Source organism: Ovis canadensis, chromosome 7 (genome assembly GCF_042477335.2).
Source record: "Ovis canadensis isolate MfBH-ARS-UI-01 breed Bighorn chromosome 7, ARS-UI_OviCan_v2, whole genome shotgun sequence".
Taxonomy (NCBI): Eukaryota; Metazoa; Chordata; class Mammalia; order Artiodactyla; family Bovidae; genus Ovis; species Ovis canadensis.
Window position 1 is genome coordinate 61,777,969 of NC_091251.1, and position 23,307 is coordinate 61,801,275.

The window sequence follows — 23,307 nt, forward strand, 5'->3', positions numbered from 1 at the left end:
AACCCCCAAACTAATGTGGTCCCTTTTACTATACAAACTCTAGTACAGTGGTGCAGAAGAATGTAAAACTGGTAAAATAGACTTAATCAGAAGTTTTGATATGTGCTGTGAAGGAAGAGTGCAGGGTTTAGAGAGCAAAAAAGGAGGCTTTACTATGATTGGTTGATCAGAAGTTTTTCTGGCATATAAGGGGAGACCTAATGAAAAAGAAAATGTTGATAATTAAATTAATTGAATATTCAATTAATAGCTGTTGAATGAAATTGTAGTTGATCTGCATCTCTTAGGGCACTCACTATTTTCTCTTTACATTGTAGTTTTCAGTATGCATCATATATGTAAGCTCCTCTGCTGTACACTCTTTGATAACAGGGGTCTTAACTACTATACTTTGTATGCACATGATAGGCTTTCAAATATTCATTTAATTAATGACCACCAATATCAGTAAATAGCCATTAATGAATGTTATAAAAATCTGTCCTATTGATTTTAGAAATTGTTTTTTTTCCCTCTAATTAGAGAATTGCCTACAGAGTAAGGAGGTTCTTGTAGATGTCAGATACAAAACACTGAGAATTGTGGTCCCATGATCAGTTTGTGGTATATTTTTGATTCTGTTTCCAGCAATTTAATTAGGGCTAAAACTATATAAGGAAACCTTGTACTTATAACATGAAATTGCTGTTGGGGCAAGTCATGCTTTCCCAGAGTTGAGATACAAGCTGATAAGTTTCCAGCTACTCACACCAGATTCCCTCTGTTCCTCTTCCTGACATTGTGTCTGTGTTCCTATTTGTTCAGCACTAGATTGTTCTTTCCCACTTTTCTTCTCACTCAACCATCCCTGCCTTGTCTCTCTTGGCTATTCATTTTATTGAGCTGAAGTATTTGTCACTTTTATATTAGTATACATTTTAAAAGTACATAAATGGAAAATATGTCTTTTTAGAGTGTGTTCTGTGGAGTATATTTTTAAGGCTGCTTTTTCATGTTTGGGAGACTATTAGACTATTTTTGAGAGACTCATTATAGAAGAGTGTTAACACTTACCCAGACCCTTTTCGTTTTAATATCTTTAAGAGACTAGGGATGGGCCTTTGATAGGAAGGCCCTATCGATTTGGTCCAAATCTAATTGAAAATATTGTTTCTTTGCTTTTGTTAATTGTGCCATTACTTCCTGATGTGACTGACTGTGTTTTGGCAATGTATTTAAAAAAAAAGAAAAGTAAAAAAGTAGGTTATATTGATTTTTAACATTTTAAATTGTTCCCCTGAATATTATAGGCAAGGTAGTGGGTGAGTGCCAGAATATGAAACAATAATATATATTGTCCTCAATTTATCCTTTATCCTGAATTTATACATCCTGAACATATCCTTTAATTTGAATAGTCTGCATTCTGAAGTTTTATCTTAGAAATGTACGTGAAACTGTAAAACTAAAGGATAATCTCATTTTTATAGGTTCTGAGTGCAAAGGTAGTCACAAATGCTCGAAGTCCTGGGGCCAAGTGCTATGGCATTGTAACTATGTCTTCAAGCACAGAGGTGTCCAGATGTATTGCACATCTTCATCGCACTGAGCTGCATGGACAGCTAATTTCTGTTGAAAAAGTAAGCTTGCTTAACTGAAGGATAGTAATTCTCAATTTAACAATATTACACTAGTAAGGAATAGAATTGGGAATGACTTTTATTTTTATATATTCATTTTAATTATTTTACTTCTGTTTTCCTTTTTTTTTTTTACCATCCACATACTTGTTACAAACATAAAAATGTAACTTTAAAACTTACCTATTTGGGACTTCCCTGGTGGTCCTTTGGTTGAGACTCCGCCTTCCAGTGCATGGGATGTGGGTTCGACCCCTGGTTGGGAACTAGGATTCCACATGCCTCAGGGCAGCTAAGCTGTAACTACTGAGCCTACGAATCTCAACTAGAGAGCCCATGCACTCCAGAAAAAAAAAATAAAATTAATATTTTTTTCTTCCTGTTTAAACTTTTCAGGTTAAAGGTGATCCTTCTAAGAAAGAACTAAAGAAAGAAATTGATGAAAAGAGTAGTTCAAGAAGTTCTGGAGACAAAAAAAATATGAGTGACAGAAGTAGCAAGTAAGGATTTATTTTGTCAATTAGCCTATAGACTTTTTTGGTACATTGATGAAGTAGTTCTCATTTTGTTGTTTTCTTGTGTGGGGTGGTATGGTCAGGACACAAGCCTCGGTCAAAAAAGAAGAGAAAAGGTTGTCTGAGAAAACTGAAAAAAAAGAAGGCAAGGATACTAAGAAAATAGAAGGTAAAGATGAGAAGAATGATAATGGATCAAGTGGCCAGACTTCAGAATCGATTAAAAAAAGTGAAGAAAAGAAACGAATAAGTATGCTATGTGTCTTTCTTCTCAGTCCATTTCTAATGCATCCTACAGCTTAATTTTTACAGTGAACGGGGAAACTTGAGAATACAATCTAAATAAATATTTAAACTTTGTTGTTAGATGTCACTGTGGTCAAAAATGAGATCTAATAGGACTGGGGAAACAGCTATCTTCTTCCACCTAAGCCCATTTACTGTTAAATCTGGGCTGACTGAAAATGGTCATTGAATAACAGAAGAATTATTGAATAATAGAAGAATTGATCTTTTGGTATCTTTGAAAGCATTTACATTAGGGGATCAAGTTTTAATAACTCTATATTTCTCATAGAATAAGTTTTTTATACCATGTATTGGTTTGTAAATATTTGGTTGTCGTAAGAATTCAGCATACTTACATTATATTTTCTTTTTGATGGGAATAGTTTTAGACATTTGCTTATCTAATTTTTTTTCTCTTAGGTTCAAAGAGTCCAGGACATATGGTAATACTAGACCAAACTAAAGGCGATCATTGTAGGCCATCAAGAAGAGGAAGATATGAGAAAGTAAGTCCCTGATAGGGATGTTGTATACTATTCTGCCTGTTTCCAAAAGAAGATAATTCAGTTATCTCTAACCATTTTGCATGTGTCCATGATAGAAAACCTAAGAAAAGGGGAATGTCATTATTCATTTAAGCTTTTTAAATTACCAGCTTAACTTGAAAAGAGAATTATTTTAACTTCTAGTCCTGTTAACAATTTTTTATTTCCCTGTAGATTCATGGAAGAAGCATGGAAAAGGAGAGGGCTAGCTTAGATAAAAAAAGGGACAAAGACTACAGGAGGAAAGACATCTTGCCTTTTGAAAAGATGAAGGAACAAAGGTTGAGAGAACATTTAGTTCGTTTTGAAAGATTGCGGCGAGCAATGGAACTTCGAAGGTAGGGAGAGAGTCTGTTTTATACCTGTTTTTAACTATATAGGTATGTTTTTAACTATAGGTGTATCTTTAACATTAGTTATAAACCAGAGTTCTGGAAATTGTATTTCTATAGAAAGATATTTGTCACTTCTAAGAAGTAAAACCTAATGATTTCTTTAGTTTGCATAATATTTTACAATTTAAAAAATACGTTGGCATCTATTATCTCTATCTCAACAGTTCTATAAGGTTAGTTATATCCATTATATAAATGAAAAAAATGGAGGCCCAGAGAGGCTAAATGGCTCTTCCAATGCCACATGGCTAATGAGTGGCAGAGTCGGGACTCAGACCCAAGTCTTCTGACTCCAAGTCCAATGCTCTTTCCTCTACTTCAAAGCTGCCGCCATACAAAAACATGACTTTGAAGGCAAATTTTGATTTTGATATAAGATAGTCTTAATGTAAGCTGTAGTGGCCAAATAATACATTGACATTTTAGGGAAAATTTATTGTACTTTGAATTGGAGCCCAAGTAAAGGAAGATTTAACCTGTGAACCTTATTGTGTTCAAACTCTGTCCTAGAGCAGGCATCCTCTTTAAAACAAAATGAGAACAAAACATTTCTACTTTTAGTGGCCATATCTCAAGTTCATCATGAGTTGCCAGTTTGCTGTCGATTTTTGGATGCCACTTAAAATTTTCTTGTGAAAGTGTTTCAAAATATAAATTTCCAAATATTAACCTGTACTGTTGAATGGTCACTTAGGGAGTTTCATCTGTTCATTCAGAAGGGTGCTAGGAACTACCAGAGATACTTTTAGCAACTTAAATAATACTATGATTGCCACACAGTTTACTAAAAGGAAATAATTCTTGCATGCTGCTGCTGCTGCTGCTAAGTTACGTCAGTTGTGTCTGACTCTGTGCGACCCCATAGACGGCAGCCCACCAGGCTCCCTTCCCTAGGATTCTCCAGGCAAGAACACTGGAGTGGGTTGCCATTTCCTTCTCCAGTGCATGAAAGTGAAAAATGAAAGTGAAGTCACTCAGTCATGTCTGACTCTTCGTGACCCCATGGACTGCAGCCTAGCAGGCTCCTCCATCCATGGGATTTCCCAGGCAAGAGTACTGGAGTGGGTTGCCATTGTCTTCTCCAATTCTTGCACACTCAGAACTTTTTTTGTTTTGATGAAGTCTCAGTATGCTTGGCTTCCTGTTCAGATGACCACAGCTGAGAGAAGAGTGAAAGTGGGAGGTTATTAGGCAGCACTTCTCAAACCTATCAGACCAGCACCCGTTTCATAGTAATAAAACAAAAAAAATTGTAGCACCTTCTTTACTAATCTGAAATGAAATTGATATGTAACATACTTATTATTCAAATATACAAAAAAGAACAATATAAAGCCTTGACTCTAATATGAAGAAAACATAAAGTAATTTATAATGAAGCATATATTCCAGATATGAATGTTTAGGCATGACGCTCTACAAGATCTTATGAAGTAGTCAGATGTTTGCACCTCTCTTAAGACTCAGTGAGAATGTGACAGCTACAAACACAGATTGATACCGGTTTGTCATATTGGTGAGTCAAATACCAGGAGTAGTGTTGATGTTATGGAATGACTTCTGAAATGGTGAACAACTCTTGGTGAAGTTCTCAAGAAGGTGTAATTTTTCCTCTTTTTATATGGAGCTGCATTCCTGGGAACTTCAGTGTACATAAAAGGCCAAAGGAAATGAAACTAGCATTTATTAAAAATGAGTTAAATGCTAGAGCCAGATTTTTTTTTTTCTAGAAGTGATTTTGTTTTGATGACATGAATTACATTATGGCATTTGAAAGGTATTTGGAGTGTTGGATGGTTCTTTGTGATGCAGGACTATCTTGACTATGTCATGCATCAAACGATATGTAGACTCCTTGGTCCCTTTAACTAATTGCTGGTAACAGCCCCCTTGGTCATTGTTATAATTAGAAATGCCTTTCCACAGGGGCTGTACTGAACCATTGAGAACCACTGGGTTACTAGGAGAAGACATGCTGATTGACAGAACACACTGGGTGCCTTAAAGTGAGGAAATGATTAAAAACAAACAGAAAAATAACCCACTTTTAAAAGTCTTGATATAATAATTTAGTTGAGCACATATTTGAACTCAAAGAAACGTGTTATTTAGAGCCATCTATTATGGGTTGTGAACACTCCAAAAGAGGCCATGAGGGCAGCCATTTAGTATAGCATTTGCTGTAATTCATGTTGGTGGCTATGATCCCAGTTCAACAAAACTAAGGCTTACTTCATTTAAGGAGAAAGAATATATCCTAGATACCTGAAATTTTTCTATCAAAAACAGAAGTTTGTAGTTCAGTAAATTCATATATGTAGACTATCCTTTTAAAGATGTTGACTAATTAATGGGCTGTTATAGTGGGATTTTTATTTAAACAGGAATCATCTAAGAGGCAACTACTCTGTAAAATTGTTCAGTTGACAGTCTTAAATAAGTGACAGTATTGAAATCTGTTTAAAGTTTTATTTTGAGTTCTCTTTCCAGTTACATTAAAACTATTTAGAATGAGTCGAAGTATAAAATTGCCAACCTCAGGGAAAAATAGAAATTCAAAAGCTATTCTCTTTCACACAGTGCTAGCATAATTTAAGTATTTCTAAATACTGATTTTTGTTAGACGAAGAGAGATTGCAGAAAGAGAGCGTCGAGAGCGAGAACGCATTAGAATAATTCGTGAACGGGAAGAACGGGAACGCTTACAGAGGGAGAGAGAGCGCCTAGAAATTGAAAGGCAAAAACTAGAGAGAGAGAGAATGGAACGCGAACGCTTGGAAAGGGAACGCATTCGTATTGAACAGGTGCAGTCAGAAAATCTTTTCATCTTAAATAACTGACCTTTTTCAAACCCTGTGATTTTTGCCCTAAAATTTGCTTTACATGCTGTAAAGCTTTTATAGAATAAGTTCAGCTAATGAGCATCTATTAAGTGTCCCTAAGATAACAGTGAATTAGGTGCTAATTAAAACTACATTTAGTCATGACTTTGTTCTAGCCAATTGGTAATAACTTGAACTCTGCGATATCATGGCAGCCTAATAGTCTGAGCATAGGACTATGAGTCCAGAGTAGTTGTAATCCAGGCTCTGTCACTATCCCATTCTTAGAAAATAATAACTATTTCCTTACTGATTATAGTGGGAATGATTCCCCAAGGCTGGAAGGAAACAATGCCTCTCTGCAGAATTGCATCCAGGGTTTTAGGACACTTGGTCTTATTAATAACTTCATCTCTAATTACTTTTAGGTGCTTTTGTTTCAAATTATTAAACTAAATCTGACCTTCCATATTACTTGCCAGCTTTCACCACCCAGTCTCTGTTATTTTTACTACAGAACAGTAGTCATAGCTTAGATTGCAATTACTGAAGTCAGATTTTTTTGTCCCAGGTTTGTCTTTTGCCTGGTGCTTGCTTATAATGTTTTCTTAATGATAGGATTAAAGCAAGGTTGCACATATACTTACCTTATGTTTTCATTTTGCATTGGTTGGTTCTTCCTTCTATGTTGTCTGAAGGAACGTCGTAAGGAAGCTGAACGTATTGCTCGAGAACGAGAGGAACTGAGAAGGCAACAGCAGCAGCTTCGTTATGAACAAGAAAAAAGGAATTCTTTGAAACGCCCACGTGATGTAGATCATAGGTAGTTGCTTGCTTTCTTTAACAGTTAAACTTGCTGTCTTATTCCTTTTATGCTAAGACTATAGAATTAGAAAGTACAGGCACCTGTCGCTGGAATACAAGGTCATGATCAAGAGGGATAGGAATGATTGCAGTAATGAATTGGACATCAATAGATTTTCAAGTAGAACAGAATTCTTCCCCATTCCACCCACTGGCCCCCCTCCTTTTTCCTTTCTTTGCCAAATGTTTTCCACTGTGACTTGAAGTACTGAATACAGATTTTAATAGTAGATTTTAATAGTAGATTTTAATAATGGCTCTCAAACTCGGACCCATTTTGAAAATTCTTACAGGGTAGTACAGACAGTACAGAAATCAAAGTCACAAACTTGGGAACACTAAAATATAGATTCTGTAATTTGTTTGCATTCATAGTTCTTAATAGACTTCAAAATATAGTAATTTAATTTTAATATAAATTCTGTGAGATTTAGTTGATTGTGTTGAGAAATAAGTGGAGCGGAGTGAATGAATTGTGCTTGGGACTAACCTCTCTATCCTTTCCACAGTTAAGTATAACCACAAGTGTTGTATTCTCCTGGTTAGAATTTTATTTTAGAATGGTATCAAGTATTTGTCTTATTTGCCTTTTTCATTTAGTAATTTGAAAACAGTTTTTCAATTATTTTCTGTGAAATTCCTCTAATACTATATAACTTTATATAATTTGATAATTTTTTGCTAGCTTGTTCTTACAAAAGAATGTTTTGTCTTGAGTTTATTAGCCCTTTGTATCCACAGTTCCTAGCATGTGGTATGTATGACTCCAATAAGTGTTGTTTTGTTGCTGTAAAACTAATTTATATAAACGAGCAAATATTTCTCTTCAAGGCGGGATGATCCTTACTGGAGCGAGAATAAAAAGTTGTCTCTAGATACAGATGCACGATTCGGCCATGGATCTGACTACTCTCGGCAACAGAATAGATTTAATGACTTTGACCACCGAGAGAGGGGCAGGTTTCCTGAGAGTTCATCAATTCAGTCTTCATCTTTTGATAGGTAAATGAATATGTTGAAAATTACTGTATTTGGTGTATGAGCCTTGTTAGTGATAGTTTGGTTCTCTTAAAATCTTAAGTACAGGTCATAACTGAGTATTCAGAACAAATCATGTTTGGTTTTTCTATTTGTTAATGAGAATGTGATTCTGTATTCAAAATTAGTTTTATAGGCCACCATAACATGCTTAAGTAGGTAGGCTTTATCTTCTTAACCTTTAAAACTAAGTGAAAGTATTGTTACCTTGGGATGCGTCTCACTTGTGAAGGATAGTAAAATATCCTTCAGGTTGGTAGTGACTTGAGTGTTTGATGTAATTTCCCTTGTATGCCAAGAAAAACACCCTTCATGCCAGACATTTAGTTCAGTTTAAAAGAACATAGGTTATTATGCTCAGTCATCATTGTGCTCAGGCATGTCTGACTCTTTGCAGCCCTGTGGACTGTAGCCCGCCAGGCTCCTCTGTCCATGGGGCTTTCCAGGCAAGAATAGTGGAGTGGGTTGCCATTTTCTCCTCCAAGGAATCTTTCCAACCCAGGGATCAAACCCATTTCTCTTGCATTGATAGGGAGATTCTTTACCACTGAGCTACCTGGGAAGCCCCATTACAATCAGTAATTATGGCTATTTTGTTCTTTGCCTTAAGTTATTTTTTAAAGAAGGTGTTCTTACTGTAGGTTATGCAAATAAAGTTAAGAAGAATCGGACCAAGTACTTCTCAAAACCTGTTTTCTTTGTTTTGGATAACAGGAGAGAACGTTTTGTTGGTCAAAGTGAAGGGAAAAAACCACGTCCTTCTGCACGAAGAGAAGATCTAGGTTTTGAAAGGTATCCCAAAAATTTCAGTGATTCCAGAAGAAACGAGCCTCCACCACCAAGAAACGAACTTCGAGAAACAGACAGACGAGGGGAACGAGATGAGAGGAGAACAGTGATCATTCATGACAGACCTGATACCACCCACCCTAGACATCCTCGAGAAGGAGGGCCCAATCCATCTAGACCAACCTCCTGGAAGGCTGAAGGAGGCATGTCCACTGACAAACGGGAAACAAGGTATTTGTATAGTTTCTAATGCCTGGCTAATGGTGGTAATAAAGCACTTGGGTTTTCAAAAAAGGTTAGAGTTTGATTGTATATGTTCTTGAATTTTGTTTAACAGAGTTGAAAGGCCAGAACGATCTGGGAGAGAAGTATCAGGGCACAGTGTAAGAGGGGCTCCTCCTGGAACTCGCAGTAATGCCTCTGGCTATGGAAACAGGGAGGGAGACAGAGGAGTAATCACTGACCGAGGAAGTGGAGCACAGGTAAGTGCTTATGAGAGTTTATTTTCAACTCTCCAGAAATAAATTTAGAGGACTCATTGAGACATTGTATTTATAGTATCATTTGGGCATGACCTTGTTAGATTGGCATGATTGGCAGACTCGTTTCTCACGAAAGGTCTTAATGCGCCTTGTATTTTTTAAAAAAATATTTGCTTGTTTCCCTGCATCAGGTCTTAGTTGCAGCCTGTAGCGTGTGGGCCTCTCTAGTTGTGTGCAGACTCCAGAGTAGGCGGGCTGAGAAGTTGCTGTGCATGGGCTTAGTTTCCCTGTGGCAAGGGGGATCTTAGTTCCCTCACCAGGGATAGAACTTGAGTACTCTGCATTGGATGGCAGATTCTCAATCACTGGACTACCAGGGAAGTCCCTTTCAAGACAGTAGTTGAACATAGTAGTCCAGAGAAGCAGGATACTAGCCCTGAAGTTTTTTTTTTTTATTCTAGTTTTTTAAAATATAATTGACAAACAAAACCATGTAAGTTTAAAGTGTACAACATAATAATTTGATTTAATCTCTAAAGTTTTTATTAAAATTCCTGCTGAAATTTGAGAATTGTTGTATTTGGTAGATGAACCTTCTTAATGATGACTTTGGCTTTATTTCTTTTTTAAGAAATTGAGATTTTTCAAACTGGATGGAAAATCTTTGACCTGTACATGTGTTTCTGTCATCGTTTTCCTTTTTTTTTTTCTTTAAGTAATACTCTCTCTTTCCTCCTACTTAATTAAATAAAGTGTAAAACTGAAATAAAACACTTGTCTCTTTTTTGTTCTTTTATTTTTAGAGGTAGGTAAATGGAATATTTTGTGTTTTTTAATTGCTTTTTACTCCTGCAACACTTCATTGATTTGAGTATTTTGTAAGTTAATGAACAGAGGACATCTGTTTGCAATTCAAATGAGCAAAAACCTTTTACCTGATTTGTTGATGAAATAACTGGCATGATATAGGTTGACAGTAGTGAAGATAGAATATTCTTAAATTACAGAAAAGAATTTGGAAGTGTATATATGTGTGTGTATCCATCCTTCAACCTCTATTATCCTCTGGTGTTCTGTGGTTTTGTAACAACTTTTTACCAGAAAACTTTTTAATCTCTAGGCATTCTAGTTAATACCACTTTGTGTTTTCCATTTCATATAAAACATTTTTGAAACACATTTGGGCCTGCTGGGATTTATAAGTTTCAGTGTTTCTAGTAAGTAGAAATATTCAGTAGATCAATTCATTGAGCTATATACCCTGAATAGAACCTTTTAAAATTTGGTTAATATAATCCAGATATTCTGCCTTATTTAAAGTTTAATGCAGTCTCATAGACTAGCCCCTGTGCATTCAGTTACCCTTTTTGCAAAAGGTATCTTTAGGGAAAAGATCTTATTCCTCCCTTGGAAATTTCGTTTTCATGGTGTTGGGTCTGTAAGCTGTTCTGACAGCAGTATGTATCTATAGAGCACCTTCAGATTTCTGTAGGCTTTCATAACTTTTGACTCTTTTTTTTTTCCTCCCTCAGATCCTTAGTTTTGTTTCTTTATGTTCAGTATTCCTTTTTTTAATAGTTGTGGATGTAAGGCCTTGTAAGAGCCATAACAGTAACTACTACTATGTAAAATAAGATGACAGCTCCTATTTCTATGTGGTACTTGCATGTGGATCGTATACCCTACCCTGATTGTCTTAAGGTTCTGATCTCTCAGTATGCCTTCTTAACACATGTAGAGATCTAGGCATTATATATAGATCCAGAAATACTCAAGGGTCAAAAAGTACATGGGTGTTAGAAGGTATAGAAATAACAATGCTGAATCATTTTCTACTTTTCTATCCTTGTAGCCTGAGTAGCTTCCCAGTTCAAAGTAGATGGGAACCTTTTTTCATATTATTCGTTCTTTCATCTTCTCAGACATCTTAATTTCTTTCTGACATGAGAAGTATACCAGCATAAGTAAATTGGCCTGAAGCTGAGGTTTTCTTTTAATATGTTATTCTTTAGCACTATCCTGAAGAACGACATGTAGTTGAACGCCACGGACGGGACACAAGTGGACCAAGGAAAGAATGGCATGGTCCACCTTCCCAAGGGCCTGGCTACCATGATACAAGGCGAATGGGCGATGGCCGGACAGGAGCAGGCATGATAACGCAACATACGAGGTAAGTAATTAATCAGTTCAAGTTTTCCTGCCAGCATACAACCAAACCTTTTTTCTTTAAAAGTCGTTATGGTTTCTGAGAGATTGAATTATAATGAGTAACAACCATAGGTCTGCCCAGAATATTTCTTCATATTAACTCAAAGTCTCTAGGAGATTATATGCAGGGTTTGTGCTCAAGCTCTGATGTTAATATTCCTCATTATAAGTTAATTAATTGGTATTTTGGCATAGATCTTGATATAGGTATGTATACACGTCAGAATCCAGCAGACAGGAATATTAATTTCATATTGGAACAATCTTCTTGTTCACTATCATTACAAAAATTTTTAGAAAGGAAGAAGAAACTGAAAGTATGTTCTGCTTCCTCCTTTCTCAAATAGCTGTATCAGAATTTTTGGACATTTACCCCAAACCCTGTTCAGATGCTAAGAGATGAGCTTTATTTTCTCTTCATACCAATATCCATTGTGACCCTTCAGGTGACAAGTATTTGGCCTATCTCTTCTATACAATTCATTCTTTCCCATTCATCTATCTTAGAAGAGACATTGGCTTAGCTCACTGACCTAGGTTACTACTATTCTATTGGTTGCTTCCACCATCAGATTTAAGTGAGTGTTATACTTGTGCCTGCCCAGCCTTATCACTCATTCTTTTTTTTTTTAAAGTGGAGGATAATTGTTTTACAATATTGTGTTAGTTTCTGCTGTACAAGGAAATGAATCAGGTATATGTATACATATATCCTCTCCCTCTTGAACTCCCCTCCCACCCCCTACCTCTGTCCCATCCATCTAGGTCTTTACAGAGCACCTAGCTGAGCTCCCTGTGCCGTAGAGCAGTTCCCAGTAGCGCTCTCTCTTACACATGGTAGTGTATATATGTCAGATTTTTCCCACCCTCTCCTTCCCCTATCCTTAGTTTTTAAAGGTCACCCATACCTTTTTTCTTGATAAATACAGATTCCTTTATTTTATTTTTAGTTCTTGGGCTCTTTGGTGATTAAACCCTTTTGATTTTCCTTTTTTGAAACATTCCTCTGTTTTCTAATGTACCATAATTTTATTTTTTTTTATTTTATTGGCTCCTTCACATGGTTGGATTTTAGACAGTATTCTTTATTGTTTTATATTGTGATCACCATGTAGATGCTTGGATGAGTCAATAAATTCAAGGTCACAAGGAAACTCATTTCCCTCCTGTTTCAGATCTTTATGTTCTGTCTCCAACTTCTTTGAATTTGCCAGTACCAGACTGGAAAAAATATGGGCCTCATCTTTATTTTTCTTCTTGTCTAGCATAAACTTCTAAGTATGGTTCAGTTAAAAAAAAAATTTGTGGTAGCTTTGTCTTCTTTTTCATTTCAGTTCCTGTCGATCTTCCCAATATTTTTCTCTCCTCCATTTTTTCACAGTATTTCTAAATTTAACTGTTGAGACTGTTTTTGTACACCATTTACTTGCTGCAGAACTACAAACAGCTTCTTTAGATTACTTAGCCTGGCATCCAAGCCTTTCTTTAATCAGGTTTTATCCTTAAACCATTTCACCATGGATTCTTATCTTCCAAATTTGTTTTCTTGGGGTGGGTTTTTATTCCTATATTATTTATTCATACCTACTTTGCATTATTCATATAAAAGAAATTCCAAAAGTATTTCTTAAATGATGTCCTGTAGTTCAGAGGTTCAAGTTCCTAGTTGATGCTGATGCAGCTCTGGGGACCACACTTTGAGAAGTCCATTCATATGCAGACCATGACATGGCTTACTAAGAGGCAGGGGTTTAACACAAGACTGTCAGAGCTGAAATCCTTACACCACTGTTTATTATCAGATAATCATTGTGATCTTAGGCAGGTAACTTAAATGCTGTATCACTCTTCATCAGGAAAGCAGGGTTAGTAATGGTACATACCTCACAGAACTGTAGAAAAAAAATTATTTAATATGAGTAAAGTACAATGAACAGTGTCTGTTAAATGATAATCACTTTTTAGGTATTAGCTGTAGTTATTTTCTTCTCTGACATTTTTTTCTTTTAAACCTTTTTTCAGTAATGCATCCCCAATTAATAGAATTGTACAAATCAGTGGCAATTCCATGCCAAGAGGAAGTGGCTCTGGATTTAAGCCATTTAAGGGTGGACCTCCACGACGATTCTGAAAATTACTTGCTGCCATGGTTTCAAGATAATTTATTGAAATCTCCTGTAAACTTTACTTGACTACTTATGAAGAGGACCTCTGACTTGCTTGAGAGTTGTCAGACTTTTCCTTTTTCTCTTTTTTTAAAATTTAACATGATTGCTTTTCTCAATTTTGGAGAAGATGTTTAAATAGTTCCGTTGTAACTTTTAATAGTTTTGTGTATCATTCAACTTTTTTTCTTGCAGCACCAAGACACATTGGAAAGGATAGGAATCAAAACCATTTTGTTTAACGCTGTGTGAATATAAAGAGTAGTTTGCAGGTGTGTGGTAGTGGTTTAATTTGCAGCATTAGCTCTGTGGTGTCAGGCTCTAGAGTTACTTCTTATCAACAAGAATTTTCAGCCTCCATTTTGAAGGCTGTTTAAGCTTAAGAAGTCTGCTGTTTAATTTTTAGAAAATAAGATTGTTCCTTGCATTTCTGAGTATTATGTAACCTATTTTTGCAGAAGGTACTGTTACATTAAGTGCATCTGTGTATCCTGGTTTTAAGAAATGTACTCTTTTTTGAAATAAACCTTCATATTCTGTATAGTTGCTAAAGCGTTGAGAACCTTTTTAATTGTAAAATGAAAACCGATTTTCAGTTTAGTGTAGCAGCACACTTGTTCAGGTTTGCATGGTATGAAACCAAATAGATTAATGAAACCTTGGCCATGAGGTTTGTATCACTGAGGTTCTTAGACTGAGTTGTGCAGGTAAGTGCACTTTTAGGTAATCTGCACTGTTTGATGGATAAATTCCATCTCTGGGAATTGTGTTGGTATTAATGTTTCCATATTCCCAACTATGTTGAGAAGTGGAAAAACAAAAAACAAAAACCCAGGTTCTAGATTGGTGAATCAGTTGGGTTTTGTAAATACTTGTATGTGGGAAGGCATTGTTGTCTCTTTGTGAAAATAAAAATCCACACCTGGAAGTGTATGTGTCTTTGTTTCCAGCGTTTTAGGTGTTGGTCCTCCAGCCCTTTTCCTTACTCCAAGTAATTGACTAAGTTTAGAGCTTTAACGACTGTGTTTTGGTTTTCTTCCTAAGCTATAAGTTTGACTGACTCTTCACTTTTACTGAAGTGTTGGAAACTTAAGCACTAACCTTATGACTTTTTTTTTTTTTTAAAGCATCTTTTCCAGGGAAGTCCTTCAAGGAAAATTCTGAATACCACCTCTTAAAGCCTCCCATATTCCTTCATGTGAATCAGTAGTTCAGATGGTCTAGATTCTTGGAAAACTCAGCAGCGTGTACAAAGTAAAAGATGGGTGCCAAGGGATTGCCCAGAGGCCACCTTTTGATTTGAGAAGGAGTCTTTATAGAAGTTCTTTATTGAAGGCAGCCAGGGTACCTTTGTCTTTGACTGTTTGGGAAACTGGCACTTTTTCTATTGTTCTGGATTTCATACCCTTTTCTTCCCTTCCTAACCCTGTAGTTTTGGAGCAGGGGTCTGTCTGTGTGTAGAAGTCTACTTCTTCATTTCCTGATCCCCTCTGCACATTGTAGAATGGTACAATAGAAGTCTCAGTTATGTACTGCAGTGAACTAACTGTAACTTTTCTGCTTTGCCTCTTTGTAAACTTTGGGTCTTTAGGTCACTTTTGATCTTTTTCCCTACTGGTAGAGTGGAGCTATGCTTACCATAATGGATTACCCAGTTGCTAACATTGCTAAGCACTTTATTTGCTGGGCAATGTACTAAGCATTTTAAATGCATTGCTTGCCTAATACTCAAAAAGAATCCTACTAGCTGTAAGTAACAATTATTGTTCTATCCATTTTCAGATATGGATCTGAGAAGTAATCTCTTAAAATATTAGATCTTTGATTTGTTATAATCTTTTCTACACCTAACACTGAATGGCACAACTGTCCAGACTGGTAGGTAGTTATTTTTTTCCTCAAAGTTGCCATAGTATAGCATTTTTAAGTTGAAAAAACCTAACAGAACTGCCTTCTGAAGTTTTGGCATTGGGTTTGGAAGTAACCCTCAGGGTTCAGGGGCATCAGTTACTAGATATCTGGCTGGCTAAGGATCAGTAGAGAAATCCAATTTAAAAGAGTTTATAAAGGAGGATGAGTTCCTCAAAACCAAGAGAAAAGAGAAAATTTTGTTACTCTCCATATACTTATCAAACAATCCAAAACTGTTTTAGCATTATGTTAGAAGGTTTCAGTGATTGAGGAGTAACAGACAGCTTACAGTGGTTCAGGAAAGATGTGGTTTTTAAAAAAGAAGAAAGAGGCAGTCTTTTTTTTTTTGAAAGAGCCAGTCTTAATAAGCTTGGACAAGACACTGACGTCAGAAACTTCAAATAATTATAGTTTCAAATAATTGCCCAAAATAATTGTAAAAGAGATGTAAAAACTTCAGAATTGCATAGAAACATTTAGAAACCCTTCTGCCTGTATTGAATCCCCTGTGTTGAATTCCTCCATATTTAAGCGGGTTCCAACAATTAAACACTTACTGAATCCTTAAACTACAAAAATGTCAAATTACTTTTGCATTCTTTCAAACCTCATCTAATCCAGCTTGTTACCTAAAGATGAATCTTTTCCAACACCTCTAACTGCTTAATTAGCTTTCCTCTCAGTGTCTCTAATTTAACATTTCAGTCACCACCACCCTCCAACAAACTAGCTAATCCTCACAAATGTTTAGCCACTCTCTTCAAAATCAATAAGGTTCATACATAAAATTTTCTTTTCTACATCGTGTAAACTGCATCAGTCAAATTGCATCATGTAAACAGATCAAACTGCATCAGCTTATTTTTACCTGAAAAAAACTGTTTTCTGAAGTCCTTAAGTGCTTCCTGCAAAATAAGGTTCTGTCTTTCCTTTCTCTCTCTTTGTTATACTTGGTGCTTCTAACCAGGCTTAAGGGTAAGCTTCCAAACAGTTAATTTTCACGTATGTATTCTGTACCAATTACTTTTATGTCTCCCCCACCAAATGGCAGATGTTTTTCTTTTTTCTGTTCTAAACCTTCAAATATTGCCGTATCTCCCTTGGAATAAACCCAGCCTTTGGAATTGCGCTACTTCTGATCACCTTGTTTCCTGCTTCTCCTTGCAAACTTTGTTTCCGCCACATCAGCCTCTTCCTGTTTCTTGAATACAGTCTCCCATCTCTGGCCTTTTGCCTTGATCTGGAATACACTCCCCCGCCACATCCACTTTGTGAAAATGTCACTTTCTCAGTGATGCCTTCCCTAGTATTTATAACTTTTATAATACTTTTATCCATTCTCAATATTCTCCCTCCCCCTTCCCATCTGACATTTATCATATCTTTCTTCCAGCTTAGATGTACACTCCAGGAGGGCAGCAGTTTTGTCTGCAGTTTTTTTTGTTTAGTTTTCACTTCCATATCCAAGCACCTCACACTTAGTAGCTACTCAATAAATAATTGTCAAGTAAATACCTATATGGAGAATTCAGAATTTTTCTAGAAGGTACTTAGGGGCTGCAGTTTGGTAGGAATAGCGGTTGGGGTGGGGGTCTGGGCTTGGTACAAATGAATTGGTGTAACCAACACAGTTTTCTAATTAGAAGAAATTAAAAGACACTTGCTTCTTGGAAGAAAAGCTATGACCAACCTAGACAGCATATTAAAAAGCAGAGACATTACTTTGCCAACAAAGGTCCATCTAGTCAAGGCTATGGTTTTTCCAGCGTATGGATGTGAGAATTGGACCATAAAGAAAGCTGAGTGCGAAGAATTGATGCTTTTGAACTGTGGTGTTGGAGAAGACTCTTGACAGTCCCTTGGATGGCAAGGTGATCAAAACAGTCCATCTTAAAGGAAATCAGTCCTGAATATTCATTGGAAGGACTGATGCTGAAGCTGAAACTCCAATACTTTGGCCACCTAATGCAAAGAACTGACTCATCTGAAAAGACCCTGATGGTGGGAAGGATTGAAGGCAGGAGGAGGAGGGGATGACAGAGGATGAGATGGTTGGATGGCATCACCAACTTGATAGACCTGAGTTTGCGAAAGCTTTGGGAGTTGGTGATCGACGTGGAACCCTGGCGTACTGCAGTCCACATGGTCGCAGAATCAGACATGACTGAGCGTCTGAACTGACTGACTGAATACATTTTCTAAGATTGAATACGTGTAACTTTGAGAGTATCTGGTGAAAACTGAGGTAAGCACTTGAGGAGGGTGAGCATCTGCTCCCTTTGTGGCCGCAAGAAATGGGACTGTTTAGAGACAGGTTGCCCGGACCATCAGACTTGAGCCAAACAAAGAGTAGATGCCTGCCTTAGGCAGGATGTGTGTGCTCAGTTGCTTCAGTTGTGCCCGACTCTGTGCAACCCTGTGAACTGTGCCCAGCCAGGCTCCTCTGTCCTTGGGATTCTTTGAGGCAAGAATATTGGAGTGGGTTGCCATGCCCTCCTCCAGGCAATCTTCCTGAACCAGGTTACTGAGCCCGTGGCATCTCCTGCACCTGCATCGCAGGCAGACTCTTTACTACTGAGCCACCTGAGAAGCCTCTTAGGCATGAATATTAACCATCAAATCATCTTTGCTCCAGTTCCAAGCTCACCAAATCATATATTTACTTCCCACTTGGATTTGACATCTGGGTTAGGAAGCAAGAATATGAAATCTGCTCAGTGGTTAAATTTTTATTGATTTATTAAGAAAATGCTTACATCAAGAGCTCAAACAATAACCAGTCATTTGGATAAAGACTGTTTTCTGTCTCAAATTTCTGTCAACATATATTAACTTTATTACTTTACTCATTATGGTCTACCAGGCAGGCATTTGGGAGATGGAGTGGACAGGAGACAGATTAGATACCATGAGAAGTAAGATATATAGTACATTTCTTAAGTATACGATAGACTAAAAATTCTAAAACATCCTGTAAGATAAAAACCCTGAAGTATCCCAGTTTTTTAAAAATTATCATATACCTATGAGCTTTTAAAATTACTTTTACTCTATTTCCCAAATGATCTGCAATCCTTGGTTCCTCTTGTTCTTGGCTTTCTGGATTCAGGAAAAGCACCCTGACTGGGTCTGCTTCACCTTGTGTACATTTCACTACCACAGAACCACTCTTAACAAATCACACTTGGGCCAGACTGTACCATAGGAAAGGCCCTCGTTTCTGGACAACCTACAGGACTGTCCAGTCTAAAGACTTAGGGATATGCAGGAATTAGGAGTTCAAGTGGCAGTTTGCCATTTACTAGGTGGGCAGCTTATCTGTAAGTCCAAGATGCTATGGTGAACTTGGCTTACCTTGCAGGGCTGTTGTAAGGATTTAAATGGTGAAAACATGCATGGAATACTGAACTAATTCTCACTCATTCTCTTGCAGCAAACTTGTGCTCTCTGATGATAAAAAAGAAAAATTTCATCTGTAAATGTTGCTGGTTATGTAGAGAATTGAAATAGTATAGCTGTTGCTGATAAAATCTTAGGTCTAATTTGGTGAGATAAGGCAGTAAATACTTCTCAAGCCTGGACCCTACTCCAAGACATTCAGGGCAGCACTTCAGCATATTTGTCTGCCAAAGCTTCCCCAAAGGATCCACGTGTACAGCCTGGGTTGAGAATCATTATGGAGATACAGCTCAGAGTAGGAAGAACCAAATGTTCTTTGAAGAGCAGCTGCCAATTTTATTAGTAGAGTTTTCCTCATCACTGCTCCAACATGTCATTTTAGTTTTAGAAACACCATCTTGCCAGTGGGATGAGATGCTCTGAATAATGTAATTTTCCAGTTAACTGATGAATAATAATTTCATATCGTTGAACCACTTGGGATAGGGGAAGGTTAACTTCAGCATTGGGAACTTGTGTCTAGGGCTTTAAAACTGTCTTGGTTAAGCTGTGAAATACTAATTCTGCATATTATTTAGATAAGCAGTACTGTAGTATATTAACTGGGAGAGTCACCTTTTAAAAGCATTATAGATTGATATCAAGGTTAAGAGACTAGATCCAGAGTTAGAAGTCTTGGAGTCTGGTTCTGATCCTACTAGCTGAAGCATATAATCTAACTTTTATGGACCCCACTTTCTTTATCTACAGATTTATGACCTTTATGATTCCTCTCTAACTTAAAAAAAATTCAAATATAGGCAACTCTATTCATTCTACCTAATCATAGGAGACTAAAGGGTAACATCATAGGGCATGTTACAAACCTTGATTGTCATCACAGAAGTTTGTATTTATTGAGCACTTACCATGTACTAAGCATTGTACTAAGTAATTCAGTTCAGTCGCTCAGTCGTGTCCGTCTCTTTGCGACCCCATGAATTGCAGGACACCAGGCCTCCCTGTCCATCACCAATTCCCAGAGTCACTCAAACTCAAGTCCATCAAGTCAGTGATGCCATCCAGGCATCCCATCCTCTGTCATCCCCTTGAACTCCTGCCCCCAATCCCTCCCAGCATCAGAGTCTTTTCCAATGAGTCAGTTCTTCGCATGAAGTGGCCAAAGTACTGGAGTTTCAGCTTTAGCATCAGTCCTTCCAAAGAAATCCCAGGGCTGATCTCCTTTAGGATGGACTGGTTGAATCTCCTTGCAGTACAAGGGACTCTCAAAGAGTCTTCTCCACCACCACAGTTCAAAAGCATCAATTCTTCGGCGCTCAGCTTTCTTCACAGTCCCAACTCTCACATCCATACAGGACTACTGGAAAAACCATAGCCTTAACTAGATGGACCTTTGTTGGCAAAGTAATGTCTCTGCTTTTGAATATGCTATCTAGGTTGGTCATAACTTGCCTTCCAAGGAGTAAGCATCTTTTAATTTCATGGCTGCAATCACCATCTGCAGTGATTTTGGACCCTCCAAAGATAAAGTCTGACACTGTTTCCGTTGTTTCCCCATCTATTTCCCAAGAAGTGACAGGACCAGATGGCATGATCTTAGTTTTCTGAATGTTGAGCATTAAGCCAACTTTTTCACTCTCTTTCACTTGCATCAAGAGGCTTTTTAGTTCCTCTTCACTTTCTGCCATAAGGGTGGTATCATCTGCATATCTGAGGTTCTTGATATTTCTCCCGGCAATCTTTATTCCAGCTTGTGTTTCTTCCAGTCCAGCGTCTCTCATGATGTATTCTGCATATAAGTTAAATAAGCAGGGTGACAATATACAGCCTTGATGTACTCCTTTTCCTATTTGTAACCAGTCTGTTGTTCCATGTCAAGTTCTAACTGTTGCTTCCTGGCCTGCATACAGATATCTCAAGTGGCAGGTTAGGTGGTCTCGTATTCCCATCTCTTTCAGAATTTTCCACAGTTTATTGTGATCCACACAGTCAAAGGCTTTGGCATAGTCAATAAAGCAGAAATAGATGTTTTTCTGCAACTCTCTTGCTTTTTCGATGATCCCGCGGATGTTGGCAATTTGATCTCTGGTTCCTCTGCCTTTTCTAAAATCAGCTTGAACATCAGGGAGTTCACGGTTCACGTATTGCTGAAGCCTGGCTTGGAGAATTTTGAGCATTACTTTACTAGCATGTGAGATGAGTACAATTGTGCAGTAGTTTGAGCATTCTTTGGCATTGCCTTTCTTTGGGATTGGAATGAAAACGGACCTTTTCCAGTCCTGTGGCCACTGCTGAGTTTTCCAAATTTGCTGGCATATTGAGTGCAGCACTTTCACAGCATCATCTTTCAGGATTTGAAATAGCTCAACTGGAATTCCATCACCTCCACTAGCTTTGTTCGTAGTGATGCTTTCTAAGGCCCACTTGACTTCACTTTCCAAGATGTCTGGCTTTAGATTAGTGATCACATCATCCTGATTATCTGGGTCATGAAGATCTTTTTTGTATAGTTCTTCTGTGTATTCTTGCCACCTCTTCTTAATATCTTCTGCTTCTGTTAGGTCCATACCATTTCTGTCCTTTATCGAGCCCATCTTTGCATGAAATGTTCCCTTGTTATCTCTGATTTTCTTGAAGAGATCTCTAGTCTTTCCCATTCTGTTGTTTTCCTCTATTTCTTTGCATTGATCGCTGAAGAAGACACTTTTTTTCTTTATGAGGATTCATGCTTTGAAATTCCTGAACACTACTGGTATGTGTTTAGACTAGTTACTTAATCTCTCTTTGACTCAGTTGCATCATCTGTATAATGGGGGTAATGTAGTGCTTACTTCATTGGGTTCCAATTGAGATCAAAAGCACTAATTCATGTAAAAAAATTTAGAACATTTAAGTTACTATTTTAATGTTTATTCTACTTAATATGACATGTTTTATTATTACTGTTTTTTACAAGGACCCAATCAGAGGAGTGGAAGTCTAATTAATACTGGCTCAACTATTTTATCTTACATATACAGACAGAAGTTGGTAATTAATCTGGTTGACTCACACCCCACAATGTTTTCTGATGTTGCTTGTCTTGGAACAATTCTAAGTTATCCTTCTGGTGTCAGCCACATCCCAAACCATCTCTTTCCCTTGCATGAAACTATCAAGTCCTAGTCAAGTGGATGTACATTTCCAACATCCTAAATCATTTTTGGCTGCACCTAATACAAATGCCAAGGTCTCCTCTAAGAACAATGAGTGAGATTGTCACAGTACAGCTTCTGCCTTATTTATCTGAATCCTTCCTGTCCCACCTATATGATTCAAACAAACTAAGCACACACCCAGGCCCTGGAAAACGGAAAGAGGCCTATGTATTTGGTGCCGTGGGAAATGTGTAAATGGCATCACTAGTCCATCCTTTCTCCCACTGCAGATTGAAGTCATTCTGCTCACAATGGACATGTCTGTGGCTGAATGTAGCCAGCAATGGCTGAGGAGTTGACAAATACGAATTTCTTGCTAATTCATTATAAGTTTAAAACACAAGCATACATAGTATATAATCTTTTTTTTTGAGTTCTCCCAGTTTATTGCTACCAACCCATCTCCCAGCCCCATGCACACATGCTCAGTCATGTAACCCCATGGACTGCAGCCCACCAGGCTCCTCCGTCCATGGACTTTTCCAGGCAAGAATACTGGAGTGGGTTGCCATTTACTTCTCAACATATTACCTAATCTTAATATAATAAGTTTGACATTTCTTGTTCAAAAGAAGAGCTTACTCTCTTTCCAAGGAGAGGAAATAATAATAATGATATCTGTAGAAAATTTTTCACAAGAAGTACCAGCTTTCCTTTTATTAAATTGAAAGAAAATTATAAGTAAAGCTTTAAAAAAACTTCAACACAGGCATTTTTATGACCAGTATTGGATGACAGGCCAACCAGATATCCCATAGCAAGCCCTTTAAAGTTGCAGAAGTTACACAAGAAAATGTCTCATAACTGAAGGACATGATCATTTAGATTGAAAAGAGTCACCAAGTCCCTTCAATGGTTTCCCTTGTGGCTCAATAGTAAAGAATCCGCCTGCAATGCAGGAGACCTGGGTTCAGTCCCTGGGTTGGGAAAATCCCCTGGAGAAGGGAAAGGCTACCCACTCCAGTATTCTGGCCTGGAGAATCCCATGGACTGTATATAGTCCATGATATCGCAAAGAGTTGGACATAACTGAGCAACTTTCATCAAGTCCCTGGAACAGTGAATAA

At 37.3% G+C, this 23,307-nt stretch overlaps 1 protein-coding gene across 6 annotated transcripts in view; it reads left to right on the forward strand.

The window, feature by feature from the left end:
• The window catches only part of SLTM (SAFB like transcription modulator), a 43,909-nt gene extending 29,248 nt beyond the window's left edge, over positions 1-14,661 (forward strand). For 3 of the 6 annotated variants that reach the window (XM_069596373.1, XM_069596375.1, XM_069596376.1), the window contains exons 10-21: positions 1,470-1,619; positions 2,016-2,119; positions 2,218-2,384; positions 2,843-2,928; positions 3,142-3,305; positions 5,986-6,166; positions 6,883-7,007; positions 7,880-8,050; positions 8,801-9,106; positions 9,213-9,357; positions 11,370-11,530; positions 13,591-14,661. In XM_069596373.1, the coding sequence (XP_069452474.1) occupies positions 1,470-1,619; positions 2,016-2,119; positions 2,218-2,384; positions 2,843-2,928; positions 3,142-3,305; positions 5,986-6,166; positions 6,883-7,007; positions 7,880-8,050; positions 8,801-9,106; positions 9,213-9,357; positions 11,370-11,530; positions 13,591-13,699 (1,869 nt within the window). In that variant the 3' untranslated portion in view covers positions 13,700-14,661. The remainder of the gene's footprint in view (positions 1-1,469; positions 1,620-2,015; positions 2,120-2,217; positions 2,385-2,842; positions 2,929-3,141; positions 3,306-5,985; positions 6,167-6,882; positions 7,008-7,879; positions 8,051-8,800; positions 9,107-9,212; positions 9,358-11,369; positions 11,531-13,590) is intronic. The other 3 variants (XM_069596377.1, XM_069596378.1, XM_069596379.1) reach the window with 1 other exon arrangement.
• Positions 14,662-23,307: the final 8,646 nt, after the last annotated feature.